Source organism: Mustela nigripes, chromosome 3 (genome assembly GCF_022355385.1).
Source record: "Mustela nigripes isolate SB6536 chromosome 3, MUSNIG.SB6536, whole genome shotgun sequence".
In the NCBI taxonomy this organism is placed as follows: Eukaryota; Metazoa; Chordata; class Mammalia; order Carnivora; family Mustelidae; genus Mustela; species Mustela nigripes.
In genome coordinates this window covers 104,212,695-104,232,386 of record NC_081559.1, presented here as the reverse complement: position 1 = coordinate 104,232,386, position 19,692 = coordinate 104,212,695, and the positions used below count along the sequence as shown (strand labels likewise).

Here is a 19,692-nt window from a genome sequence, read left to right as displayed (position 1 = left end):
CTCCTAAATCATCAGTGAGTAAAAGAGGAGATTACAAGGAGAATTATAAAATATCCTTAGATGGTTGAAATGAAAACACACCATCTCATGGTGGCAATGGTTGCACAACAGTGAAGGTACTTAATACCAATGTGTTGTACATTTAAAATGGTAAAAATGGCAAATCTTATGTATGACTTACCACAATTAAAAAAAAAACATTCATTGTTCAGTAATGTTTATTGAACAATTAATACTTCATGTCCAAAAATAAAACAACAGGGGCGCCTGGGTAGCTCAGTGGGTTAGAGCCTCTGCCTTCGGGTCGTGATCCCAGGATCCTGGGATCGAGCCAGGGCTGAGCCCCTGGGCTTTCTGCTCAGCAGGGAGCCTGCTTCCAACTCTCTCTCTGCTGCCTCTCTGCCCACTTGTGATCTCTGTCAAATAAATAAATAAAAAATCTTTAAAAAAAAAATAAACAACATACCATAACTTAGGGAGTGCAGTAAAGCACTGAGAAGGAAATTTATATTTTTAAATACTTTGATTAAAGAAGGATCTTAAGTTAATACCCTAAATGTCCATCTTAAGAAACTAGTAAGAGAACATAGTAAACCAAAAGCAAGTAGAAGAAAAAAAAAAGACTAGATTAGAAATAAATGATAAGAAAAATAGCAGTGAAAATCAACAGACCAAAAATTGAAAAGGTACTGACCAAGAGAAACAGAGACAAGACTCAGATTAAGAAAATCAGAAATCTAAGAGAGGGCATCACTGCTGTCCTTACAGAAATAAAAAATATTATAAGGGATACTAGGAACAATTATATGCTAACAAATTTAATAACTTAGATGAAATTATGCATTTCTAGAAAGGCTCTACTGTGATTGTCTCAAGAAAAAAAATAGACAATCTGACAATCTGAATATATCAATAATAAGTGAAGAGATTGAGTTAACAATCAAAAAATATCCCACAACAAAGAGCCCAGGCTTAGATGACTTCACATTTGGTGATTCTACCGTATCAATCAAATATAAGTTCTTTGGAGACTTTTTGAAAATAAAAGAGGAGGATGGAATGCTTTGAGTGTGTTGTTACTATGTTACAAAAGCCATATGAAGATATCACAAGAAAATTATAGACCAGTGTCTTTTATGAATATAGACATAAAAAATCAACAAAATGCTAGCAAAACTGAATCCAGCACTATAGCAGAAGGATTATATGCCATGACCAGGTAGGATTTATATCAGGAATACAAGGTTGGTCTTATATCTGAAAAATCAACGTAATACACCATATTAATAGAATAAAGGATGAAAGGCACATTATCATCTCAAAAGGTGAAGGAGAAGCATTTGACGAAATCCAACATCTTTTTTTTTTTAGTTAACATATAATGTATTCTTTGTTTCAGGGGTACAGGTCTGTGATTCATCAGTCTTACACGTCCCACCCAATCCGCAGGTCCCAGCCAATCCCACTCCTCTCCCCATTCCAGCAGCCCTCAATTTGTTTGCTGAGATTAAGAGCCTATTACGGTTAGTCTCCCTCTCTGGTTTCATCTTGTTTCATTTTTCCCCCCTTTCCCCTGTGATCCTCTGTCTTATTTGTCACATTCCTCATGTCAGTGAGATCATATGATAGTTGTCTTTCTCTGATTGACTTGTTTTGTTTAGCGAAATACCCTCTTCCATCCACGACACTGCAAATAGCAAGATTTCATGTTTTTGATGGTTGCATGATATTCCATTATATATATATATATATATATATATATATATATATATACCACATCTTCTTTATCCATTCATCTTCCAACACCTTTTTTTTTTTTTTAAAGATTTTATTTATTTATTTGACAGAGAGAGATCACACGTAGGCAGAGGCAGGCAGAGAGAGAGAGGAGGAAGCAGGCTCCCCGCTGAGGAGAGAGCCCGATGCGGGGCTCGATCCCAGGACCCTGAGATCATGACCTGAGTCGAAGGCAGAGACTTAACCCGCTGAGCCACCCAGGCGCCCCCAACACCATTTTGATAAAAACTCTCAACAAACTAGAAATACAGGGGAATTTAACGTGAAAAATGCCAAGTACCCACAGCTGATATCGTAGTTAATGATAAAAGATTGAATGCATTCTCCCCAAGATCAGGAACAACAGAAGGATGTCCTTTCATGCCCCTTCTATTCAGCATTGCACTGGAGGTTCTATCAGAACAGGAAAAGGAAATAAAATGCGTCCAGATTGGAAAAGAAGTACAACCATATTTGCAGATGACATGATCTTGTATACAGAATATCCTATTAGAACTGATAAAGGAGTTGAGCAGGTTTGAAGGATGTAAAATCAATAAACAAAAATCTGTTATATTCCTAGGTACTTGCAATGAATAGTTCCAAAATTAAACTAAGAAAACAGTCTCATTCACAATAGCTATAAAAAGAATAAAAATACTTAGGATAAAGTTAACTAAAAAAGTATGTTTTATACTCTGAAAACTGTAAAACATCATTGAAAGAAATTAAAGATCTAAGTAAATGGAAAGACATTCTCCATTCATAGATCCGATTACCTAATATTGTTAAAGATGGCAGTACTTCCAAAGTTGATCTACAGATTTGGTATACTCACTGTTATAATCCTACCTGCCTGTCTTGTAGGAATTGACAGGCTGCTCTTAAAATTCATACGGAAATACAAGGGACCCAGAATAGCCAAGACAATCTTGAAAAAGAACAAGGGTGGAGGACTTTCCTAACTTGCTATAATGCTGTAGTAATCACAACAGTCTTTCAGTGGGGGAAAGAAGGGTCTTTCTTTCTTTTTTTAAAGATTTATTTATGAGTTAGTGCACACACAGTGGAATGGCAGAGAGGGAAAATCCTTAAGCAGATTCCCTGCTAAGTGTGGAGCCCCACGCAGGACTCAAGTCTCACCACCCATGAGATCATAACCTGAGCCGAAACCAAGAGTCCATTGCTCAACTGACTCAGCCACCCAGGCACCCCTGAAAGAATGGTCCTTTCAACACATGGTGCTGGGACAGGTGGATATCCACATGGAAAAGAACCTTTTCTCATTTGTATATACAAATGAATTCAGAATTAATTATAGACCTAAATGTAAGATCTGAAATGATAAAACTCTTAGTAGAAAACAGGTGTAAATCTTTATGACCTTGGATTAGACAGTATTTTCTTCCTTTTTCATCGAGGTAAAATAAACAGTGATTTCTTTGGTATGATATCTAAAACACAAACAAAAGAGAAAAACATAAAATGGACGTCATAAAAATTGAGAACTTTATGTTTCAAATGACACCATCAAGAAAATGAAAGCACACTCCACAGAATGAGAGAAGATACTGGAAATCATGTATCTAATAAAGGACTTTTACCCAGAACATATAAAAAGTCTTATAGTCAACAGTAAAAGGATAAATAACCCAATTAAAAAATTAACAAAGGATTTGATTAAACATTTCTCCAAAGGAGATGTTCAAATGGCCACACCCATGATGAGAAGCTCAATATCCTTAGTCATTAGGGAGATGCATATCAAAACCACAGTCGGATGCCATTCCACACCCACTAAAATGACTGTAATAAAACAGTAAGTCTTGCTGAAGATGTAGGGAAATTGGAACCCTCATGTATTCCTTGTGGGAATGTATAATGGTATAGCCATTTTGGAAAATAGGTTGGCAGTTCTTCCAAGAGCTAAACATAGTTACTGTATCCATATTCTAGTTAACACCTGTTTTGTATTGAATAAAATTAAAATTGTGTCCGTATAAAACTTGTTCAGGAGTGATCATAGTAGCATTATTTATTATAGCCAGAAAGTAGAAACGATCCAAATATCCATCAACAGGTAAGTTTATGAACAAATACATAGTACATCTGTACGATGGAGTATTATTCAGCCATAAAAAGGAATGAAGTACTGAAAGATGCTATAACATGGATAAGCCTTGAAAATAGTATGCTGAGTGAAAGAAACCAGACACAAAAGGCCACATATTTTATGACTCCACTTAAATGAAATGTCCAGTGTAGGCAAATCCATTTGGTCAGAAAGTAGATTATTGGTTTTCATGGGCTTAGGGGAGGAATCTGGGGAGTGACTGCTAAAGGATATGAGGTTTTATTTTGAGATAATAAAAGTGTTCTTAAATAGTGGTGATGGTTGCACAATCTTGGGAATATAGTAAAAACTGTTGAATTACAGTCAGTTTAAGAGGGTGAACTTAATGGCATATGAATTATATCTCCGTAAAGCTGTTACTGAAAAAATCACATAAGGAGTTTAGGTTTAGTGATCTGTTTTTCATTAGTATAGTAAACAAGTAAAAAAGATACTGTTTGACTAGGACTATGAAAGGATAAGAAAGCTCTGAAAAATACTACAGAAGTCAAGTGTTGCTAGATTGAGTAGAAACTTACATCCCCTCTTTCTAGATGAGGCAATTTTTCAGCCACATATGGTCTCCAGTGAGGCTCCTCTCCCCAGTAAGCTGGGTTCTCTACTGCAGTCTCTTATTTCCATTTAAGATCTTTCCTTGGGAAGCTGCTTATCTGTATCATGATTCTTTCCTCCCCCGGGGTAACTGTGTTGATGAGGTAACACTTTGGTATGCGAATGCTGACAGCAGTCTGTGTATATGTTAAATATTTTGCATTGGGAGAAAAAGAGTCCGCAGTGAATAGTGAGGTATTTCCAGTTAGTTTTGGTCTTATAGACTTTGCATGAATAAAATTGGATAATTTGGGGTAACTGGTCTTTTGTTTTGAAACTTTTAAAAGCTTTATCTCTTTTCAAGAATACAGAAAGTAGAAGAAATTTTAAAGAAGTAGGACAGAAACCCTCATAAACCTATTACTCTTTATTTTTTTATTTTTTATTTTTAAAGTTTTTATTTATTAGAGAGAGGAAGACTGAGAGAGAGCAAGCAGGAGGAGCAGCAGGCAGAGGGAGAAGCAGGCTCCTCCCCAGTGAGCAAGGAGCCCGCTCTGGAGCTTGATCCCAGGACCCTGGGATCATGACTCAAACCAAAGGCAGTGGCTCAACTGACTGAGCCACCCAGGCACCCCCAGAGGCCACAATTTAATACTTTACATACTCTATTTTTTTTCTATGATTCTTTCCACATGTAGGCTGTATTATACTATACATATGTATAATTTAATATCATTTCACATCCTCATTTGTTTAGTTAATGAACAGTTTTACTACAAGCATTTTGTGTTTCTTTTTTTTTTTTCTACCATGTGGATTTAAGCTTTATAATACTTAAAAGAAAAATTATGGATAGGGGTGTCTGGCTCTGACTCTTGGTTTTGGCTCAGGTGGTGATCTCAGGGGCATGACATAAGCCCACTTCAGGCTCAGCACAGAGTCTGCTTCTCTTGTCCCTCTTCCTCCTTCTCTGCCAGCCCCCTCCCCACAACCTCCCCCGTCTCTCTAAAGTAAATAAATTAATCTTAAAAAAAAAAAATACAGACAGGGCACCTGAGTGGCTCAGTCATTTAAATGTCTGACTTTGGCTAGGGTCATGATCTTGGGGTTCTGGGATCGAGTCCCAAATTGGGCTCCCTGCTCAGTGGGGAGTTTGCTTGCCCTTTCTTCTCTGTTCTTCTCCCTACTTTTGTTCTGTTTTTCTCTCAAATAAATAAATAAACTCTTAAAAAAGATTATGGGCAATTTTAAACATACAGAAGTAAAGACAAGAGTATAACAACTCCTAGGCACTTATCACCTCATTTTGGCAATTCTCGATGCATATCCATCTTCTTGCATCTTTGAGGAAGTCTTTTTTTTTTTTTTCTCATGATTTTGTTTATTTGACATAGAGGAAACACAAGCAGGGGGAGTGGGAGAGGGAGAAGCCGGCCCCCTGCTGAGCAGGGAGCCCAGTGGAGGGGCTTGATCCCAGAGCTCCAGGATCATAACCTGAGCAGAAGGCAGAAGCTTAACAACTGAGCTACCCAGGCACTCCATGAGGAGCAGCATAAAAGTGGAAGCAATTTTTATTATTTTAAACCTGCCCCAGGAGAAGCAAAAACAAAATTAAGGTTATCTTCTGCTTTTACCATTCACAGAGAAAGCAGTATTTTATTTTAAATATTTTTGATATTTTATTTTATTTTGATTATTTTAAAATTTATTTATTTGACAGAGGGAGATCACAAGTAGGCAGAGAGAGAGGGGGAAGCAGGCTCCCCACTGAGCAGAGAGCTCAATGCGGGACTGGATCCCAGGACTCTGAGATCATGACCTGAGCCGAAGGCAGAGGCTTTAACCCACTGAGCCATCTAGGTGCCCCATTTTTGATATTTTAATACTCAAATATTTTAATCTGAAAGATTAAAAAATTACTTCATTAAAATACTGGTGAAGGCAAGTAGTAACTGAAGAAGTTATCTGGCACTGGGGTAGTACCTTCTGTTATTTTCTTATAGTATATGTACAGTGAGGTGGAGTTGCTGGGTGGTTGTTTTTGTTTCGGCATTTATTTTTCTTCACCAGCATGTTGTTTTTCACCACCACATATTTTGTGGAAATTTTTGGAGCACTACTTTCATTTTCTTATGAATTTCAGACTTTCTTCTTGTTTTACACTTCATTGACAGTTGTACATTGTATTCCATAATACTGAAAGGGAGATTTTCCTTCATTATGAGATGGCAGTCCCTAATTTTTGAATGGTATTTTACTACTTGTAATTATGAAGGGAGCATATATTCATTAGAAAATATTTAGAAAACACAGAAAAGTGCAATGAAAAATCTATAACCCACTACCAGAAATTAAGCAGTGTTAATGATTTTTTTCCTATTCATATGGCCTGCCCTTGCAATGGAATATGGTGAATCTTCCCCTCTTATTCCATTTTGGGCATTTGCGTTATACATTATGGCTGTTTTTTTGTCCTAACTTCACTGTAGTTAATTATTATTCATACTGGGGTGAGTGATTAAGATAGAGAGATTAACTCTGATTTTTTTCTGCCCTCCCACAGAATCTTATGGTCTTGTGATCACTTGAATAATTCCAGATTTTAATGATCTTTCCCAGGAAAATAATTTCCTGCCCACCCAAGTCTCCTGATTCTGCTGTTCATTTGTTTAGAGCTTTCTGAATGAAGGCCTCCTGCCTTTGGGGCTAGAAAATGATTGTTGGGCATTGTCTGTGTCCAGTCTTTGTGCTCCAATTAGGTTATTTCCAGACTTTTGAGACTTTTGAACTCTTTTTAGTGTCCAGTGTCACAGAGCTCTACAGAAGTGGAATTTCTCTTATTAGTTGAGAAAAATGATCAAACTAAAAGAATTTAGAATTACTTTTTGTATTACCTTTGCCTTTAAAAATTCATAACTGCTTGTACCTGAGTTTGAAAAATTGTGGATATGAAGACAACTCAGTTCATGGGTAATGTTTGGTGTGCATATGGAGAAAAGCTCAGACATTCTTGTAATAACTATGTGCTTTCATCTCAGAGGTGGGGTTAATGTTTACAGGTTGGGAGCTAGTGCTCTGGCCTTCCCAAATTGCTGGTTTTCCTCTGACAGTCTCTTCTGTTTGTGCTTTGTCTGTATCTATTTGCACATTCCTTTTACCTGGAATGTTTTTTAACATTTTTCCTACCCTCCAGTTACTCCTACTCCCCAAGGAGAAAATGACCTCAATTAATGATTGCAGTGATTTTGATTTTCAGCTCAAACTTCATTATTTTAACAAATATTTCTCAAGTGCTTGAGCATAATGGGCATAGTTATAGGCATTAGGTGAATGTAATAAACAGGGTCCCCATCTTCATAATATTGACAGTCCTGTAGGGAAACAGACAGCAAATATGTAAACAAACGTGATAGAATGTTTGTCTTAAGTGTTTCAAAGGAATGGAACAGGGTGCAGTGATGGGGCCCTCCTTTGAGTGGTCTTTGAAGGACTTGTTGAGGAGGTGACCTTTAAGCTGAAGCCCTGAGGCCTACAGCCAGGCTACTGTAGGCACATGGACAGTGTTTAAGGCTGAAAGAAGAGCAAGAGTGAGGCCAGTGGGGGCTATGAGTTCAGAGATACCCCAGAGGTAACAATTTGGAAGTCATCAGTTTAAAGGCAGTTTGTAAATTTCCTGGCAATGGATTCTGAGTGTTTTGGAGTGAGCAAAATGAGAAGATGAGAGGCATTGGTCTGGGCCCCTCAGCCACTCTGAAAGCAGAGCAGAGATGGTTAGAGAAATGCTCAAGTAGGTGCAGCCAGAAAAGTTGCAGGAAGGCATATCATTTGTTTTCATGAAAGTGGGAAGTTTTTCAAGAAGGATGGCACGGCCAGCCTTAGAATGCTGCGGAATTTTGGAGTTAGCCAAGTAGAGCAAAGTATTGCTTGGATTTGCCAGCATGGAAGTCATCTGTGATCCTGATGAGCAGCTCCCCGGGAGCAGTGGCCAGTGATGCCTAATCGGAGGGGCTGCGGGGCGAACAGGAAGTACGTCAGTGTACCTGGTGTCCTGAGAGATGGGGGGAGAAGGGTGCAGGCTGCAGGCAGAGTACTTCTCCCCTGGGGAGAAGACGGGAAAGGCATTTTAAGGAGGAGGGCAGGGCTAACTAGAGAACAGGAGTTGGGATGCTAGCTTGGGATACTTTGTGAAGTTTGAGATTCTCAGTGTAAAATGAAACCGGTTGGACACATGAGCGTATGTGTTCCTTCAGCTTGATGGACAGGCCGGACCTGAAGGCACCTGATTACCTGATTGTGTGTCAGGTTCTTCCAAGGTTCAGACTTGCTCGGCAGCTCTCACATCGGGAGAGAAAGTTGAGGGTAGTTTCAAGCTCTTAACACCCCTGTGGAATTGAGTCCAGAATAAAAGGAAGGTCAAATTGGGAAGGTGTTTTATGGACTTGAGGAGCCTGGCACCACGTGCTTGAGCATGAGCTGGAAGGATGGGCTGTTGTGGTTGAGAAGCCGGATTGCAGTACCTTTCAGGGAGCTGAGAGACGAGGAAGGGTTGCTGATACCTGACAGCGGACACCCAGAAGGTTAGAGGTCTGAGGTGGCTGAAAAGACGGGAAACTGAGGGATGCTGAGGCAGGGAAGGAGGGAGACAGGGAGGCTGGAGCCCCGGTCCACCCGGAGCTGGCCAGTGACTGCAGGCTGACAAATGAAAGCAGGGGCTGGCTGGGAGCGTGAGTGCTGTGTCTGCACGGCGTGAGCTGCCCTGCCCCAGCCCTGGGATTTCCACGTGGATTTCCTCGGGCAACGTTTTCTCTCCTTTCTGTGCCACCTGCAGCACCTTCTACAAACATCCTGCTTAGGACTCCTAATACTGTTGCAGCTGTTTGCATTTCTATCTCTTCCTTCTTCCGGGCAATGGGCTCCTCCGGGAGGGCCTGGACCAAGCCTCACATTCTGTGATTTCTGGTCATTAACACAGTACACGCTGCTCACGTGACCGGCCCAGCGTAAATGTTCACTGAGTGAATGCGTGAGCTCAGAAGTGGGTGGGCTCAGAAGGGAAGAGAAGGCAAGAACAGAAGGCACAGGTAGAGTGAGAATGGAGATTTACTGCTGGCAGGGCAAGGCAGAGTGTCTTTGTAAAATTTCAGACCATATTATAGAATCATTAGAATGCAAAAGAGTTTGCCTTATTGTTAGAAACACACGCTTTTGACTTCATGTGAATAAATTCTGCTAATTTCTGGCTTCCAGAGTTGGCTTTAAAATTATTATGACCACTTTCTGCATATTTTCCAGGGACATTTTTGATGTGGTTATTCACTTTGTTGTGCTGCTAGTTTAAGTTGTCCTTCTTGATATTATAATATGGAATATTATTTTGGTTAATCTTCCTAGGTACTTGTGATTTGGTTTCTTGTTTCCTAATCCTCTACTTCTTACGCCCCACACGCTATAGCTTTTTATCATTTTCGTGTTTCAACTGTTAAGTGCCTGTACTTTGGGTTTTCGATGTGGCAGTGTTGGAGTTGTGGAGTGTTGTAGTATAGTGTTAAGAATATGAACCACAGGGCTAGACAGCTCTGGTTTTCAGTTACTGCCTGACATTATTAACTTTAAAACTCTGGGCAGTTTTTGGTTGGTTGGGGCCTCTCTGAGTTTCATCTCTTTATCTTTGAAAAGGGAATAATGATGCCCACCTGTCATTGCACGGTCTCCCCTTAGCATGCTTCTTCCCTCAATGGTTTGCAAGTGTCTTCCTCCCTCATTTTTTCCCCGCATTTAGTTTGATCATTTCCCCTGTTATCTGATGGGCATACATAGTTTTGTCTCGGTCATTCCAGGCCTTCTCGATCCATCCCTTCTCTGAATTGCCATAGTACTTACACATACCCCTAACTGGCGGGTACAGCATTCTACCTGTGAAATCTAATGCGTACCTGTGTTTGTGGTCAATTATTACATGGACAAGCTTTTTGTGCATTTTGTTGCCTCCAAGTAAGTTGGAAGCATTTTCAAGTCAAGCCATAGATTATAATTAGGTCTATTGTATTTTCTGTAGCGAGATGGGATATGTGATGAGTCCGTAAAAGTCATTGAGATTAGCCTGGTAATGGATAACCAGAATACAGATGTATTCAGCCCAGCTATTTATCCGTGTATTCGCAAATATCCATTGATGTGTATGTGTTAGATTGAAACACATGGCCACAATGTTCTGCAGCTCCTATTAATTGGTAGAATCCATCTCTTCACACTTAATCTGGGCTGGCCTTGTGACTTGCTTTGACCCCAGAATGTAGCAGAAGTGATTTGCAGGTTCTGGATTCCAGGCCTTGAGCAGCCTGGCACCTTGCCCCTTCGCTACCATGGAGTGCTGTCACCACTGTACAGTGAGCTGCAGGCTAGTCTACTGAGTGGTCAGAGATCCCATGTGGCGAGAGGTCCAGCCAGCAGCCGGCATCAGTGTGTCAGACATGGGAGTGATGCCACTGTGTTCTCTTGAGCCCAGGTGAAGCCGGCAGATGACAACAGTGGCATGAATGATCCCAGGTGAGATTTGTAGAGGAACCTTCTCTCTGGGCCCAGCCAACTCACAGATTTATGAGAAAGATTAATTTGTTTTGAACTACTAGGTCAAAATGATTCTACTTGTAGCTTCTCTTACTGAGAAGTCTACCGAGCAGAGTTTATAGTTGGTTCTGTTCTCTCCCACCCTCCCCCCATCCTCCATTGTTAACCCCACCCTCCCTCCGTCCTCCGTTGTTAATATGCCTCTATAGTTGGGTACTTAAGTACCGCACAGTAATTATGGCAATTAAGGGGATAGAGATAGGAGCTAATTTTTTTTTTAAGATTTTATATAGTTATTTGAGAGAGAGCATGAGTAGAGGTGGAGGGTGACTGGGGGGAAGGCCAGAGGGAGAGGGAGAAACAGGCTCCCCACTGAGCAGGGAGCCAGAGGTGGTGCTCTGTTCTGGGACCCTGGGATCATGACCTGAGCCAAAGGTAGATGCTTAACCGACTGAGCCACCCAGGTGCCCCAGAAGCTAATTTTTAAAAATGTCCTGTGCAAACCCTTTCCATTCGTCATCTTATTTAATGAATGTAGAGCCAGTATTCTCCCCAGTGCCACTCAGGAAGTGGCAGAGGCAAGACTGGAGGCTGGAATTCTTAACTGTGTTGTTCTTTTGATTACCTCAGGCTCTCTAATTGTGTGTTTCTTCATTCTTGTTGAAACTGGTATTTTTTAACTTCTTCCTGTTGGTCCCTAGCAGGAGCTGGGCTATTGTTCTGGTAAATGTTGCTCTGTTAATTTCTATTTTCCTGGGTACTGTAAAGGAGAATGACTCTAGGACCATTGTCTTGACCTCTTATTGTTTTTTCTCCATAGGTATAGACCAAGATGATGTGGCAGGAAAAGGTTGGGGGCCTTGGACCCTAACTACTCTACTGGGGGCAAACAACAGTGGTGATGTTGGGGAATAGAAAGGCCCTTTGCAGGTGGGGAGGAGTTCTAGAGGAGTTGGGGCATTTTTTTCAGAAATACCTGGAATGTATCCCTTTTCCAGGGTCTGATACAATAACATCTAGTGGGCTCCATGGCTTTTATGGTGAGATCTTGCTGAAGGAGAACACTTAGCCTGATAAGAAGAGGAAAGGTACTTGGCTATTCTGAGGTACCTGCCTTTCCTTTTATATCACTTTTACATTTATTTTGGAAAATGTGTACAAGTAGAACTTTTTAAAAAAACTTGGAAATAGTGTTACATTTTGAGTCATTCCGTCGCTACATACAGTGCTGTTGCTGTTATTCCCTGTGCTGTAGCTTTTATCCCCACGATTTACGCAGTCCAACATTCTGAGCAATTTCTTATTTTTTTTCTTTAGAGAGGGAGGGCAGGGGAGGCTCAGAGGGACAGGGAGAGAGAGAATCCCAAGCCTGAGTCCCCGCTGAGCGTGGATCCTGACATGGGGCTTGGTCTCGGCACCCTGAGATCATGACCTGAGCCGAAATCGAGAGTCAGTTGCTGAACCTTCTGAGCCACCCAGGTGCTCCCTGAGTACTCTCTAATGTTAGTACTACTGTCAGGTAATCACCTATATGATGTTCCTCTCCTGAATGGTGATTTCAGAACTAATGTAAAGAGGTGCTTTGCTTGTTTCTTAAGCTCTCTCTGGGCAAGGGCTGAGTCCTGTTTACTCTTGTATCTCAGTGCCTTCCAGTAATGCCTTACACATAACAGACCTGCTTTTTATTTGGCCCAGCCACAGGTAACATCTGGGACCTTGGGTTCTAGGTTCACTTTAGACCTGTTTCCTTGTTGCGCTCTCCCTGGAAGAGAGCCTGGACAGGACGTGGGTGGAAGCAAGAGATTTTTTACCTCCTCCTCCTGTTTGTTTATATTCCGTTTTCTGCATTTTTAAAATATTATTTTTTTTAATATAATGTTTTTATAATTCTGTTGCTATATGAAGTTTTGCTTATATTTTTGTTGATTTAGAAAATTCCTGGGAGGTACAGGGAAAAGGACACTTATTTATTTACTTGGATCGCTAAAAATATCTCTGAAAGGATACACCAGAAACTAGGGACATTACTTGCTTTTAGGCAGAGAAACTGGGCAGCTAGAGGGCAGGAGTGGGAGGGAGATTTTTGTACTTTTGTACCTTGTGAGTTGGGACCCACGTGATTGATACTCCCGGAATGCCTTTGGAAGTAGAAATGGAGAAAATGTTCAAGAGCACAGGAAAAAGTTCCCCCCAAATCCAGTTTAGTAAAAATAAATATAAGAGAGGATTATCAGTCACTTTTTTTTTTTTTTTTTTAATTTAAGGAGAAAAGAGAGAACCCAGTCTGCTTAATGCCTAGGGGCTTCTGGTATCTTTCATTCTGTGGGTTTGTATATAGGAATTTGTCGTGTTAAGCCTTCATTGCATAGTAACCTTCAAGAAGCATATACTTTTATTTGTTAGAAATCATGGACAATTCTTATTGAAGGGGAGCTTTTTATATAATACATATTTTTAAAATTACAGCGGAGATTGGAATGAATGGGATCATTCCTCTCCTAGCAGTGGAGAGTTTGTTCTCTTGCTTGTTGCTTCCTACCTGAGCATGAAGTCTGACCTCCCTTCCCTGAGTGAGAGGAGAAGTAGGCCAGACTTATAATCATAAGGGTTTGAAGGTGGGAAAGGAAACTTAATTGGCTGTGTGGTCTTGGAAAATTACCTCAGTTTCTTTTTCCGTAAGATGGGATTTCAGTACCTACTTTACACACTTGGTTGGAGAATTAAAGATAATGGATATAAATGATCTAGCATGGAACTTGACACCTCAAGTAGGTGCTTAAAAACCATGTGGTTCTCCTCATTATTGGTTAACATCTGTTGATTTTAGGACCCTGGAGGAGTAAAGGATAGGAGAGTCTTTTCACTGAGAATGAAAGATAGATGTTTAGGGGAAGGCGGAGTATATCTGTTACCTGTCGGTGTATAACAAACCACCACAAGTTTAGTGGCTTAAAACAACAATGAAATATTCTCTCTCATAGTTCTGTGTTTCATCTGGATAGTTTTTTTTTTGCTTGTTTCCTTAGACTTATTTGCGTAGCTGCAGAATGAAAGAGCTAAGTGGTACCCAATGGACGCACTCCCAAGTCCTGCAGTGCTTCTGGCTGCTGGTTGGGGCGTGTTGGTTCTCTTTCACATGGCCTCTCTGGTTCCAGGAGCTTCCTCACTGCATGGCAGGCCTAGGGCGGCATTCTAAGAGGGCAAGCTGCAGTGCTTCCCTGTCACATCTCAGCTTCCTTTTGCAGTAGCTGGTTTGCTACTGGCCAAAGCAGGTCACAGGGCTAACCTCAGGTCACTGTGGAGGGGACTAAGTTCCCACCTTGGTGGGGGGAAAAAAGAAACAAAGAATTAGTGGCCATTTTTAATCCACCACAAGCCCACCCTTTTTTGATTTGCTTCTTGGGTCAATATTGGGCCGAGAGAGAAAAGGTTCTGTTAGTTTCTCCAGTTTTCCTGTATCACTGATACCTTCATTAGGCTAACATAGGAGCTGATTAATGAACTGGGGATATTTTGTTCAGACTAAAAATTGGAATGAAGGATAATAGCTGCTTTTATGTATTTGAAGAACCTTCTTATGAAGAAGAGACCAGTTCCACAGTATGGAAGTGACTGGAAAGCACTCTTCTGCCATGTGAGACAGTGAGTTTTCTCGAATGCTGTCCTGCCCCCAGCCCCATGCAAGTAGAAGATGGGTAATCGTGTGTCAGGGGCGTTAAAGGAGGGTCTTCCTCATTGAATGACTCGACTTAAATGATTCCGATTGGTGTCAGAAGTCTGTGCTTTTGGAACTCAGAAAGTGCACTGTGCTCTTCATCCTGAGAGTAGGGATGGATAAGGGGATGTTAGCAAGAGGAGGAATTCTTCTGCATGGACTTGTGATTTTACTTGATGGATAAGTTCATAGTTACCTGCTGAGACCCCGAGAGGAGGGGATTGACTGTTGCTGTGAGGAGCGGTTCCATTTAGTACAGAGGCAGGGAGGTGCTGCGTCTTGAAGACAGGTTTTTTGTGAGTCATCTTTGGTTAGAATGAAAAGAGTCAAGACAAGAAATTGAAGTAAGAAATGGATGTGTACGGTTCCTCCAGCAGCCACAGATTAAGTGTTCATCTTCCCGAGTTTATCTAATGAAAACAGTTTGGTACAACTTTCCTGTAACATGATTTTGAGATCTCCCGATTTTCTGTATAACAGACCACCAGGTCCAAATGGTGCTGTTGTCAGCTGAGAATACTGTCCATAAGTGATCAGCGTGTGGGCCTGTTCCCATTTCTCCCTCCCATCGCTCCCTTTTCTTTGTTGGAGGGAGAAGGCGGTGGCAGGGACGACTGTTCACTCTGGTGTCAAGCTCCTGAAGAAGCCTGATGGACGTGCTGTCTCTGGTTCATGTTATCAGCCCGGCCACTTCGGTCAGTGGTGTTTCTATGGAGCCTGCCCCATTTTCAGCGCTTTTTTTTTTTTTTTAAGAAAATTCTGAGTATGGCAATAAGCGACAGTACCTCCAGTGATTCACACGCAGAGGGTGTTAGGTTTTTGGTGGGAAGCAAAATTTAAGTGACAAATAAATATGCTAGCTGAAGCAGAAGATTGCTTTCCTGACTGGCTCATTTACAAGCTGGAAAGTTGTGAAAAACATCAACCTACCAACTGTGTAGCTCATTGGCTCTTTGCTTTGGGCTTCCATGTTCCTCCTGGTAAAAATAATAATTATGTTATTCTGGTATGGTTGCCAAGCATTCATGCTTCTCACTCCACTTGTGATTATAAATGATTCTGCAGCGTGAATTGCTTTGTCTTTGATTTAATGTTTCATAACATTTGGATGTTTTGTTCTCTGTGCTGATTTGTCATTCTCTTTCCCTTTTCAGAATGGACTGCTGAATTATGAAGAATTTCAGACCCAATAGCAGAACCTCACTCGGCCACTCACTCCTTTATCTCCTACTAGTTATTTAAATTGGACTTTTAATATCCTACCAGCTGCTCTTCAGACACACATGGTGCATTGTTGCCATTCCCCGGATTGCATCTTTGAAACACAGACTCTTAGTAACTTTCATCGAACAAAGAGGCAACCTCCCGGGTATATTTCCTGGGAGGGTGTCACCCTGACTGCCCTCTAGCTTCTGCTGGGTCTGGATTTGAATTCCACCATGGAGCCTCGCATGGAGTCCTGCCTGGCACAGGTGTTGCAGAAGGATGTGGGGAAACGACTACAGGTTGGCCAAGAACTTATAGACTATTTCTCAGACAAACAGAAGTCTGCTGACCTTGAACATGACCAGACCATGTTAGATAAACTTGTGGATGGGCTTGCTACCTCTTGGGTGAACTCTAGCAATTACAAGGTAAGCTGTGCTTCAGAAGGTACTCATGTAGGTGGCTGGGCTGCCTTGGCGGGTCAGAACTGGTCCTTGGAAGAAGACTCCTTTGGAAGCCATTAGTAGGTGGCTTCCAGTAAGACACTTAGGCTGTGGCTTTTGGATGTTTCATTCTGGAGCAAGTAGGGTCTTCTTTAATTCTTGTTGGAGATCAAAGAATCCTTATGCTTTCGCACTTTGAAAGAAGGTCAAGTGAACAGATAAAGAGAGGCTTTTATGTTGGGAAGTTTACAACCATTTGCAGCCCTGAAGTTGAAGTGAATGTTCTATCTTACATTGAAAGGGTCATGAGATGTTGGTGAGTGGCGCTTCATAAGTAGCAAACATCTTCACTGATTACCTGTTGGGGATGGAATTGGCGGTAGTGTGTGGCGCATTTTACCTTCAGATCTGTTTTGAAGTCGGCCTAGGTACCTGGCCAGAAATAGTATGGGTTGCCGAGGGCTCTTCTGTGACTTGTATGTAATGGCCTGGAGGATATCCTTCTGGTTCTAAAGATCGAAGTGGGCGGGTGCCTTTGGTGGGTAGGGGATGCAGGCGGGGTCCCAAGACCCAAATGAGTTGTCACGATTGACCATTTTACCATTCAAGGATTGAGCTTTTGTGACTAAAAACTGGACTGGACTTGTGCTGCAGAGGTGTCATTCTCTCTACCTCCCCTCCCCTTTCTTAGTTTGCCAAGAGGTGGCCCCTTTGGGTCAAGATTGAGATAGAACAGTAGGGTGTTGGCATGACTTCTATCTAATAGGTGCTGTAAACATTGGGATTGGGAAAGGGGCTTACAGGAAACTGAATCTCTTGTGCTTTTTCATTGACTCAGTTTTCTGAGGTTGGTTTGGATTTGGAAACTGGTGCTTAAACAGGATTTCTTTGTTTGCTCTAGTGTGGACTCTTGTTTTCCAAATGCATTATAAACCTTGCTCTCATTTAAGAGTCAGCAGGCTTCATACTCATTAAGGGTATTACCTGGGACCCTGATATTTTACTTACAATTACATATAAAATTTATCCTGTCTTTGAAAGCGGAGTTTAATTTCTCTATCATTCATCTATTTATTCATTTAGCTGCAGGTGGCAAGTGCTGCTTATGTGCTTGGCCGGCCTTTGTGCTGGGTGATAGAAGTGTTACAAACAGGGGAGGGTGGTGGAGGGCCGTTGTCGAGGGCTATAAAATCACCTTGTCTGGGTTGGGTTCCCAGTTCCACCACTCCGTGTGCACATTGCTATGCTTTTGGCTGAGAGTAACTGAAGGCTCACTCATTGGCTTCAAACTGCTACCAGGAAATTGAGTAATTTTCTTTAAGAGTTCAAGAAGTCTGCGGTAGCTAAGGCAATGTCCAGAGAAGAAGAGTGTCTGCTTTCGTCTTTTACTTGGAGGGAAGCCTTTCCCAGAAGCTCCCTAGCAGAACCTTTTACATCAGATTGGCCAGAATGGCTTTGCCTGCCCATCCCAGCATCATTGGAAAATGGATGGGTATCCCTAATTGTTTTCCACCATCATGTTTGACCTCCTGATCTCAAGAAGAGTCCAGTCTCCTTTGAGTGAAGCATATGGCCATGTGAAGGAGGGGATGGTATTTGAATACTGTCAGACTCCTGCTCAACAAATACTGGTTTCATGAGGGAATAAGCACTCTCTAAGCGTCCGGTCCAATAAGGGCAGATAATGAAAGAAAGAGCTCTGCTCTGACTATAATGGACAGCATCAGATCTCTGAGCAATAGTGGACCTTTGTTCATACATAGAACTCAAGCTTTATATATTATGGGTTGAAGGAGGAAGTTCGGAATGGGACTGAGGTAATAGGGATGTTAAATAGAAAACCCAGAGAGTCTGTTATACCGTGCGAGCTCTCTTAACTTTTCCCGGCTTTGGCTTTGGGGTTTGGTTCCCTTTTGTACAGTGTTGGGATAACTTGAGTTGTTACCAGCACTAAGTGAGATATTGTATGCTGGTAGGATTGCAAGCTGGTGCAGCCACTCTGGAACACAGCATGGAGGTTCCTCAAGAAGTTGAAAATAGAGCTACCCTATGACCCAGCAATTGCGCTACTAGATATTCACCCCAAAATACAAATGTCACCTGAAGGAGCACCTACACCCCAATGTTTATAGCAGCAATGTCCACAATAGCTAAACTATGGAAAGAGCCCTGCTGTCCGTCGACACATGAACGGAGAAAGAAGATGGATACACACACACACACACACACACACAGTGGAATACTACTCAGCCATCAGAAATTGAAATCTTGGGGGCACCTGGATGGCTCAGTGTAGGTTAAGGCATCTGCCTTTGGCTCAGGTCATGATTCCAGGGTCCTGGGATTGAGCTCTGTGTTGGGCTCTGTGTTCAGTGGAGAGCCTGCTTCCTCCCCTCTCTCTCTGCCTGCCTATCTGCCTACTTGTGATCTCTGTCAAATAAATAAAGAAAATCTTAAAAAAAAAAAAAAAAGAAATTGAAGTCTTGCCATTTGCAATGACATGGATGGAACTAGAGGGTGTTATTAAGTGAAATAAGTCATCAGAGAAAGACAGTTGTCATATGATTTCACTCATATGTGGAATTTAAGAAACAAAACAGAGGAGCATAGGGGAAGAGAGAGAAAAATAAGACAAAAATCAGAGAGGGAAACAAGCCATAAGAGACTTTTAATCATAGGAAACAAACAGAGGCTTGTTGGAGGGGAGGTGGTGGGGGATGGGTAAGTGGGTGATGGACGTTATGGAAGGCACGTGATGGAGCACTGAGTGTTATTCAAGATTGAGGAATCACTGACCTCTACCTCTGAAACCAGTAACACACTATATGTTAATTAATTAAATTTATATTAAATATCAATAAAAGTGCTTTTCTAAACAACAACAACAACAAATAAATGAGACAATGTATCAAGTTGTCCCAGGCCTGCCCTATAACAAGCACTGAGGTTGTCATAATCAAGACTGGTTCCTGTCTTCAAGGGGACTGGAAGTCCCTTTCCCTGGACTGGGTGAGCAGGGAGGGAGAACATGAATCAGCAAGCCAAGGCTTACAGTATAGAACGGTGGGAGCAGTAGCAGAGACTTGCAAAATTCAGTGGGAGGGCAGAAGAACATGAGAACACTTTCCTGGAGGAATCCAAGGTTTGAAGATGGGGTGGTGTCTTTCAGAATAGCGTTTTCAGCATCACAAAGTGTGAAAGATTAGACTTGACCCTTCATGAAGTAATTTCTAAGGAAGATAGCCTGGTGTGAAGGAGAAGTGAGGAAGATGCTGTATGTTACCGAATTGGAGGTGATCACGGACAAGTTGCTTTACCTG

The 19,692-nt window shown here is 41.5% G+C and overlaps 1 protein-coding gene across 1 annotated transcript in view; it reads left to right on the top strand.

The window, feature by feature from the left end:
- CLASP1 (cytoplasmic linker associated protein 1) overlaps positions 1-19,692 on the top strand; it is a 268,189-nt gene that overhangs the window by 19,392 nt on the left and 229,105 nt on the right. The window contains exon 2 of the mRNA XM_059394480.1: positions 15,878-16,357. Coding sequence (XP_059250463.1) covers positions 16,163-16,357 — 195 coding nt within the window. The 5' untranslated portion in view covers positions 15,878-16,162. The remainder of the gene's footprint in view (positions 1-15,877; positions 16,358-19,692) is intronic.